This window comes from Plasmodium gonderi, assembly GCF_002157705.1.
Source record: "Plasmodium gonderi DNA, contig: Chr12, whole genome shotgun sequence".
NCBI classification, from domain to species: Eukaryota; Apicomplexa; class Aconoidasida; order Haemosporida; family Plasmodiidae; genus Plasmodium; species Plasmodium gonderi.
The window spans coordinates 3,348,266-3,358,744 of NW_021628937.1; the positions used below are offsets into that span (position 1 = coordinate 3,348,266).

General features: G+C 28.2%; 1 protein-coding gene across 1 annotated transcript; it reads right to left on the reverse strand.

Moving 5' to 3' along the window:
* Nucleotides 1-1,073: 1,073 nt before the first annotated feature.
* PGO_127000 (metacaspase 2) lies at nucleotides 1,074-8,539 on the reverse strand (the record flags this gene model as incomplete). Its single annotated transcript, XM_028689490.1, has 7 exons — nucleotides 1,074-1,121; nucleotides 1,370-1,406; nucleotides 1,553-1,632; nucleotides 1,810-1,891; nucleotides 2,008-2,458; nucleotides 2,807-7,666; nucleotides 8,392-8,539. The coding sequence occupies 7 exons, from the start codon at nucleotides 8,537-8,539 to the stop codon at nucleotides 1,074-1,076; spliced, it is 5,706 nt and encodes a 1,901-aa protein (XP_028545291.1).
* Nucleotides 8,540-10,479: the final 1,940 nt, after the last annotated feature.

The window sequence follows — 10,479 nt, forward strand, 5'->3', positions numbered from 1 at the left end:
ACACTAAGATGAAATAAAAACGCACATGGTTACTACAAAAATGTGTTCTATAGAAAGTGTAAAAGGATAAGCAGCGTTATTGTAAGTGTAGTATCTTTTTCATGTAATTTTTTTGCGCTTAAGCGTTTTTTTGATGTAAATGTCCTTATTTTATCACATTTTATTATTTTTTTTTTTTTTTATTTTGTGTAAATGTGTTTGATACTTTGAAAAGGGTACCATTATTTAACAATTTTAAAATCTTAAAGAAAAATATGATGTTTTCACAAGAAAAAAAAAAAAATAAAATAAATAAATAAAATGTAAAACAAAAAAATCAGAAAAAAAAAAAAAAAAAAAAAAAAAAAAAAAAAAAAAACATTAAAAAAAAAAAAAAAAAAAAAAAATTTTTTAAAAAAAAAAAAAAAAAAAAAAAAAAAAAAAAAAAAAAAAAAAAAAAAAAAAAAAAAAAAAAAAAAAAAAAAAAAACATGTTACAAAGACGATATATACCTTTACATCACAAAACAGCAATAAAAATTTTTTAAAAACACAGAAAAAAAAAAACAAAAAAAAAAAAAAAGGAAACCAAAAAAAGGGAACCAAAACAAACACGATGTACAATTTAAAAATATTTGTATTTTTATATGTAAATATAGGGAAAGAAAAAAAAAAAAAAAAAAATTAAAAAAAAAAATGTTAAAAAAAAAAAAAAAACCTTTAAAAAAAAAAAAAAAAAAAAAATTTTTTAAAAAAAAAAAAAAAAAAAAAAAAAAAAAAAAAAAAAGGAAACCAAAAAAAGGGAACCAAAACAAACACGATGTACAATTTAAAAATATTTGTATTTTTATATGTAAATATAGGGAAAGAAAAAAAAAAAAAAAAAAATTGAAAATGGCGAATTTATACACGTGTATACACATGACTCGTGTGTGTGTATTAACATTTAGACATATTAAAAGGGACACTAAATAGGTTGTTGCTAAACAAACAGGTTGATATTACTATAAAAAAGAAAATTCTGTTAAAGGTATTGAGCATAAAAAAAAATAATATTAATAATAAATAAATAAACAAATGAGATTTTCCATTCCGTTATGAAACGCATTTAATGCTCAAATCGATGATACCAATGATATTTTTCTAGTAGGGGATAAAAAAAAAAAAAAAAAAGAGTAATATTATAAAAGGGGAGAGGGACACATTAACAATTTTCTTAAATGGGTACACCCTAAATTGTAAGGTAGCAACTTTTCTCTCTTAATAGTTAAGTGCAAACATATACGTGTTAGTGCTACAAACACGTATCCCTTTGCTATTGAAAAAAAAAAAACTAAAAGATATTCTAAAAATGAACTTTATTTTATTTTATTTTTCTGTATTTTAGTTACCTTTTCATCAATGAGGGAAAAAACTCCGCTTGTGTTACTGGTTAAAAGCAGAAATGGGAAATGTTGTGAAGAATAATTGTTTGCTCATTTCATGTGTGTGCAAATTAAGGGTACACTTATGAATTCATATGAATTCTCGTATATGCATGTACATGTAATAAAGGGGTATTTTTTTGCAATTACCTTATCCTAAATATGCTCCTAGCGAAGAAGTAATTTTTTTTCTTTCTTTTAAATAACTCCACGTAAATTTTGGTATTTTCCTGTGGGTGTATAGGATAGGGAGCGTGTATGAATGGATTCGTTTTTTCGTGTTCCTCAAGTTTCGCTGCTAATCTGTTTCGGTACTACCATTTTCACTTTTTCACTTTTGTCTTTTTTTTTGTTTTCTGCGCGAGAAATGACACGCAATTGATCTCTCATTTCTACTGCAGAATTACCTGGTCAGAGACGTTCAAAATAATGTACTCTAGAAAGAATATTTTATCCCTCACGATTTTTTGGCATTTCGTGTTGTTTCTCCTATGGAAAAGAAGGTGTTCGTTATAATGCATGCATGTAGGGGTGAGTTATTTTTCACATATAGAGAATGAATATACACGTGGAAACAGGATACTCCAAATGGAATGAAAAATTACCTGACGTACAAAATGTTGACTCCCTTAGGTTTGAGAAAACAACTAACGAAATATTCAATGGAATGGTCCACTTTTGCGAGTGTTGATAATTTTATATCCTTAATAAAAATTAACAAGCACTTTTTGGAAAAACTTATTTGTGATTTTTTCTCCTTGAGTTTACAAATATCTTTCATATATTCATTAAAATTGTTTAATCGTAAGGAAGGTTTCCATAGGGGTTCTTCTTCTGGCATTTCTTTTTTCCTTAGTAGAAGACTTTCATGAGATAAAAATTTTATATCATCCGGAGAGTGATCATTTAGAAAGGACAGTTTAAATTTTATATATTTTAATTTGTATTCCTTCTTGATGTTCACTAATAATTGGGATGCAACGACGAACAAGTCATGGTAGGAAAAATCTTTTTTCAAAATTGTAATTGCCTTTCCGATGCAGTAAGTTAGTAAACCTGTCCATGAAGAGTAACAGAGAAAAGAGATGAATATATGTGTGTGTGTATGGGAAGAAATGGATATTCCCGTTGTTCGTAAAAATTTTGCGCGAGTGCTATTTGGATATGCAGAATGTGTAAACACCTGTGCCTAAATAGACACTCATGTGAAAACATAGGAAAACATGTGAAAACATAGGAAAACATGTGAAAACATAGGAAAACATGTGAAAACATAGGAATACATGTGAAAACATAGGAATACATGTGAAAACATAGGAATGCATGTGAAAACAAAAAAATTTATGAAAAAATATAAAAACATATACACGCTTGTCCATGTTCTCAAATGAGGCGAGCACTTACCCCTAACATTATTTTTGATGACAAGCTCAAAATTTCCTCTATCCTTCACATCGGGAGAGAAGAAAAAGATTGAGGGGACTATTGCATCTTTTGGATTCTTTGGATTCTGTTTCTTTTCCTCCTCTTGTTTGTAAAAATCATGCGACAAAGGTAGTCTTAAGTTTTCCACATAAATGGGTTCAACATGTCTATCTCTTATTTTTCCAAATGTTTTTAGCGAATACACATTCTTCTTACTAGTTGTCATCAAATATGAATTTTTGGAAATTTCCGTTGAATTAATATTTTTGTTATATGTGATTGAGGTATACGTAGGGACAAAATAAGAAGTATATGTAGTATCAAAAATAATACATAATTGTTTTCCACCTTGTAATTTTTTAATTATGCTAAATATTTCATTTGAATAAATATAATTATTTTTTGAATAATCTTGTGGTAATAATGCAAAGTTATTATTTTGAGAGAATTTTGAATCAATTATTTTAATTGAATATCCAGAAAAATAAAAAAATAAAATATCTCCATTATTGGAATTCATAACAAATTCATGTAAATGGTTTATTATATTATTTTTATTAGCTTTCTGAGTAACAAAATTTTTATAACATATATTACAATCATTAAGCAAAATTAACTCATTAAATTTGAACGTCCCTATTAAGTGTTCACACATATCTATGGTATCATTTACGCTTCCTTCTAACAATCCATTATAATTTAATGTGACAAGTAGAGCTTTTCTTTTTCCAACATAAGGGGATTTTTCTTCGTACAAGGAATATCTGCTCGTTTCATTTTTTAAATATAAATCCTTCAATTCTTCATTTTCTCTTTTCCTACTTGGATTTGTTTTAAATACATGTTTATCATACAAACTAAAACGCACATTGTCTTTTTTTTTTCCAGAATCGTTGATACAAATTTGTTCTCTTTGAAAAGTATTCGGGTCTATCTGATGCATTCTGGAATTTCCATGATTATGGTTATTTTTTAAAAGGTTGTCATTTTTCATCATTTCGATTTTTTTTTCACTTGGAGTAATGCTCAGAGAAATGTTATTTCTTGTATCATTTGATGTAATGTTGTTTTGATGTCCTTTTAAATAATCATTAGCACTTACCGCATCTGCGTTTGTGTTTTCATTACAAAGAAAGGATGAGTGGTAAGATTTTTTCATGGTATAATAAGACTCCATTTCGTCTGAACAGCTTTTTTCAGGTGTATTATCTTGCAATTGTGATTTCTTATCAAGTTTATTTTTATACTTTTTTAACTGTTCAAATAATTTTTTATTTTTTGTTAAACTGTTAATACATTTTAGGCAAGTATTTAATTCATTATAGATCTTCGATTTTAGCTGTAATATTTGATCAATGTCGGAATTTACATTTTTTTTTTTTTTTTTTTTTTTTCCTGATTTTTTTCTTTTTTCCTTTTTTAATGTCCTATTATATTCATCATCACTTCTTAAATCAACATCGTTTCTTGTTTCATTGTGGCGTTCCATTCCCGTAGCATGACTGTTTATAAATGCAAATTCTTGTAAGTTCGTCTTGTGCGCTAGACAAGAATGTTCTTTATCATCAGCCGAGGTTGAGGTGATAGATTTTATGTATTCGTTTTGGTTTCTATAAGAATTATCCAGGTCGAGTTTGTTCATTTCATCATTCATCAAATTGGATAAATAAAATGCGGTTATATGTTCATGGTTAGTTTTGATGTTATTTCCTATTTGGTCTTCGTTTTTTATATTATATAAATTTTTTAAACATTGAATGGCGTGCGCTTTGTCATCAACTACATCGATATTACATTCGATATTATGAATTTTTTTATTATTTCTGCTTATTAAGTTCACAATTGGATTTTCCTTATTACTTCCATATGTGACATGAGGAAATTTTCTTTCATTTACATGTGTTAATGTGTTCATGATATTGGATATACTATTTTTCCCATTATTTTCTGTGGAATTTTCTCGTTTTTTTCGTTCGTATAGAAATTTATTTAAAATGCATTGCCTTATTAAATGATTTGTATTTTCGTTCATTCCGCTCATATTTCCAGTAGCACATGGGTTTGAGACATTTATAACTCCATGTTTTTTTTCAAGTTCATGTAAACGGTATGCATTGCTCACTGGCAGATGGTCAAAATTTGGCATGAAATCTAGGTTTGGTTTATAAGGTTCATTGTTGATAGTGCTGACTTTAGCATTCATATTTGTATATTTTTCAAAGTTATTGTTACTTCTCAAAGTATTGTCTTCCTTTTCATACTTGCTAATGGACGTGTCTTGCTGATTAACTGAATCCATATTATCATTATTATTATTATGAGAGTTCGTTTTGAATATGTTATTTATGTATTTGTTCACGTTTATAAATTCTACATTGTTAGCATTTTTATTTTGCGTTCCATTTTCATTTTTTATACCTACTAAAATTTTGGACCTTTTATCTGGGTTGTTAATAAAATTATTTTGTATTATTGTGCTATAGTTGTATATATTTTGTTTATTGTTATTTTTGTCATTATCACTTACAATTTTTATGGAATTACTGTCAGTTCCTATGGAATTTCTATATATATTTTTCATTTCATCAGTGAATAGTTGGTGTATTTTTTCTGTCGTATCACTAGGAGGATGTGTGTTATGGTAATCCATTTTCTTCTTTTGTTCTCCTGTACGACATTCCTTTTTTATACTTTTCAAATTCTTGTTGTCATTCATACAGTTAATCAATTGGGTTATTTTCTTTGAGAATGATTTTTTCTCTTCATTTCCTGCGTTATTATTATCATGTTCTTCTGTTATATTGTTGTTTGTCATTTCGGCCTTCATATTAATCGTAGGAACGTTTGGAGACGATCCATTTTTTTCATTTTGCTTAGGAGATGATGGTTTCGGCTTGTCTTTCGCGATGCCAAAATGATGACTGTGGTTTCTCTTTTGGATTTGGTTGGTCACTCCGTCTGACGGGTTAACACTCCCTTGGACGTTTTTTTGGGGGGCATTTTGTGGATCACTTTTTAAATTATCTTTTGTAGCACCTTTTGTAGCACCTTTTGTAGCACCATTTGTAGCACCGTTTGTAGCACCATTTGTAGCACCGTTTGTAGCACCATTTGTAGCACCGTTTGTAGCACCGTTTGTAGCACCAGTTGTAGCACCAGTTGTAGCACCAGTTGTAGCACCTTTTGTAGCACCTTTTGAATCGTTTTTGTTTTTATAATTGCACTCTTTTTGAGTGCCTCCTCCTGTGAACTGATAAACATTGGTGACAATTTTTTCGTGATACTTATGCCTATCGTCGACCTGAAGATTTTTGTGCGATAATGCACTACTCCTCGGGTTGCCAATGGGTATCCCGGACTTGTGCTCAGAATACAGCTTTGAAATCGAATCATCTTGTTGAACGGAAACATTTGCACTCCTACTTTGAGAGATAGATGCAGGAGTGATATGTTTAATATGATCTTGGTTAATAAATGAAAGATAATTAGGAGGAGAAATGGCGTCAGCACTGTTGCTACTATTGTAATTCCATTTGATATTGTCGCTAATGAAGTTATTATTATGATTGTTTGTGATATTATGACCAATCGGATTGTTAATTCTATTATGTATGGGTTTATTATTTATGAAATAAAAGTTGCTACATCTATGATGAGGTTCATTATGAATGGAGTATCTTGGGGAGGAGATGGGTTTGTTTTCCTCTTTTTTGGATTCATAACTATTTTGTGACTTTTTGGCATTTGATGAAAATATAAAATTGTAAATTTTATTAAATGTATTATTATGTCCTTCACTTTTAGAATTTGATGTATCATTTTTATTTACTTTTCTTCTATAGTAGGATATAGAACTTAAATTTGTTTTATTTATGGATGATGAACATCTTCTTTGTCCTTTCCCTAAATTTGGTAAAACCTCATAAGAACTGAATGACGGAATTATATTTCTATTCTTTTCTTTTTTTCTGTTAAAGATTTTAAAAATATTTTTTGTGAATGCATGTTCTTTGTTCTCAGAAGGATCTAATAGATGGAAGTTAGAATATTTCTGTGTATCATTATTTATGTAGAATGATCCATTGTGTATGTTACTACTACTACTACAAGGAACATGTTTTTTCAACTTTATGTTATTATTACTGTAGAAGTTCATGCGTTCATGAGTATTTAGAAAATCGACATTGTTATTACTAAATGGATAATAGCTATTGTCATATGATGAATACTTGCAATTTTTATATTTTCCATTTTGGTGACATTGTGCTCGTCTGTTGTATTGATCTAGTAGTACTTGGTTATTTTGCTCATATAATGTTTTACAAAATTTATTATATATGTTTCTATTTTCGTTTCCATCATGTATATTGTAGGAGGAAAAATTGTTTGCTATGTTTACTGGGTTGTACTTGGTTATCTTTGGGTGTCCCTTCACATGTGATGCGATATTTTGCACAAACGAATTGCAGGGTTGGCTGGAAATGTAATTGTCATTGTAAATAGCGCCAAGTGTTTCTCTACAATTAACTTTGCTATTGTAGCTGCCATCATATCTGCTACCATAGTAAATGTCACCCATACTACTGCTGTTTTGAGGTCTACATGAGTTTTTATAATGCATCGCATTAATTGGATTCAAATATTTCTTTGTTGATATACTATGATTATTAATTGTATTTTTTCCATAATACTCATTTGTAACAAAAAATGGGGATTTCTTCCTCACTTGGGAGATTGGGGTGAAATCTGGTTTTTCATGTTTGTTCATATAATTCGTACTATGTACATTGATTATTCTATTATTGCTCGTTAAATTATTTTTATTATCATTTTCGATATCTACAGAAATGTAAAAATGAGTATAAAAAGGTTTTTATTTATAAAAAACAAACATGTTTACGTAAATATAAAATATGCACAAAGTGTCTGCGTGTAGAAAATGAAGAACACGCTGAAATATATCTACTAGTGTCACACTCCTCTGAATTAGCAAATTCTATATTAAATAAATTTCTGTATGCGCTTCATATTTTTTTTTCTTTTTTTTTTAACAAAATATACAGAAAATATAATTTCTCGAAAAAAAGCCAGCACATTTGAATTTGGCTAAATTGTTACATGCCGTGAAATTAAAAAAAAAAAAAAAAAAAAAAAAAAGATTCGAGCAGATACATACATAAATAAGACTAACGTAAAAAGAAAAGAAAATTAAACTGTTGTAATATGTACTAGACTAGTGTGATCATAACACAAAAAGGGAAAATGATGCGAAAATCCTTTAGAGAATCATAGAAAAAAAAAAAAAAAAAAAAAAAAAGGTTAATAAGTCGTTTCAAAAAATGGATATTACATGAATATATGCGAATACATTAAGTCCGTGCGTTTTCTATATGCATAATACAATGTAAGAAAAAGAATACACAGACGCTTAAGTGCACTTAAACGATTTAAAAAGGAAAATCTATAATTGTATTTTAGACAGCACCGTACCCTACATTTTTATGTATAGAGTGCGCATATATAAGCGTGCAAAAACGCTTCGGGAAATGGTTTTAAATAGTTACCTTTTATTAGTATCCTTCCTTTGGAATCGCATGAAATATTGGCAGTAGATGTATCATAATCTTCATCTCCAAATTGCTTATTCTGTTTGTATATATTAATGTTTTCATATGAGCTGAATAGGGGAGAATACGTGTTTATGTTATTCATTTTATTTTGCATGAATCATGCGAAGGATCCATGCAAGTTGTTCATGTGAGTAGTTCGGATAACTGATTTCAGTGATTACGACAAATGGGTTCACGTGATTGATTCGGGTAAAACTGGTTTTGCACATGAAATTCACGTGCGCAAAAACTTCATGATTATCAGAAAAAGTACACATAAATGGTTGGTATAATTACAATAAAAAATTTACACAATTTGTTCAAATATGTGCAATTCATACAATGCGTATGAGTACACATTTGCACAATTCACTCAGTAAAATTAATGTGCTCTTTCACAGAAACTGCGCAGCTCACTCAAAAAAAAAAAGGCATGGAAGAATTTAAATTTAAAAAAAAAAAAAAAAAAAAAAATCATTACCAACGGTGGAGTTCTTCACAAAAAAATTGTATACATGTTTTCATCACACTACATTTTTCTTCAATGGGGAATATGCTTAATATAAGCAATTTGATACATTTTTTTTTTTTTTTTTTTTTTATTTCACGACATGTAACAATTTAGGCAAATTCAAATGTGCTAGCTTTTTTTCGCGAAATTATATTTTCTGCATATTTTGTTAAAAAAAAAAGAAGGAAAAAAAAAAGCGCACACTTTGCGCATAAAAAGTAGAAAAAATAGAATTTAAATGGGTCCATGGTAGAACATAACAAAAAGTGAAATAGTGTGAGGTGAAATGTGATGAAGTGGCGAAAAGTGACGGTGTGCGGTATGTATTTTTTTATGATGTGTGATAGAATATGCATATTTTTTTGAATTGAAAAAGCACGACAAAAATTGGTATGATTTTTTTTTTTTAATATTTTCATTCATACATATACATATGAACAAGTGTTGATGGAAACAAAATTTCACTTCACAATGTATATTTTTTACATTCCTTTTTGTAGAAACACACTAAATGTTGGCAGTTTGCATATTACACTTTTATGATAAATGTGTTCTTCTGAATGTGACATTGTAAAATTGATTCATTGGAAATCAAAAATGAAAGAATGAGAAGGAAAAATTGAAACGTATAAAAAAAACCAAAATGGGGAAGATAAAAACTAACGTAGCATCTATGTGTGTGCACGTTGTTCAAGTTGCTCTGTTATATGAATTTTGATTTTTGTAGAAAAAAATGGAACTTCTTTGAAACGCATAGAGAAATAAAAGAAAAGAAAAAAAAAAAAAAAAAAAAAAAAAACACTGTATATTGGTGCGCACAGGTAAAAATTAGAGAATAATAAACTGTGACAAATGAAAAAAAAAAAAAAAAAAGTAAAAAAAAAAAAAAAAAAAAAAAAAAAAAAAAAAAAAAAAAAAAAAAAAAAAAAAACACTGTATATTGGTGCGCACAGGTAAAAATTAGAGAATAATAAACTGTGACAAATGAAAAAAAAAAAAAAAAAAGGAAAAAAAGAAGAAAAAAAAGACGAAAAAAATGAACAAAAAAAGGAAGAAAAAAAAGAAATACTTTTTAACGTTGGTAATACAAATTTGTAAAAGTAAAAATTTTTTCCTATTTACACACAAGTTTTATTTTACCCTTTTGAAGAAATATTACAAAGATTTTCCCTTTTTTTTCTTTTTGTTAAAAGAATTTAATTTTATATGTACATACTATTACATGAGTTTCTGCTACCTGCATATTTTTGCTAATTTAAAGATTAAAATAACTATGCGTTTATTGGCATATGTAAATGCTTGAATACTGATCACGTGTGCATAGTTATGTACGAATATACATATACATGGATGGATATATATTTACAAAATTTGGACGTGAGAACCATAAGGTAACGTGACTCATTCATATAGCATTGCCTTTAATACACCTCCAATATTTACATTCCTTAGGTTCAATTCATTTAATTTGCTAACATTTTTATCATTTGTTTAACGACACTAGGTATGCGCCCAGTTGGGGATGGTATAAT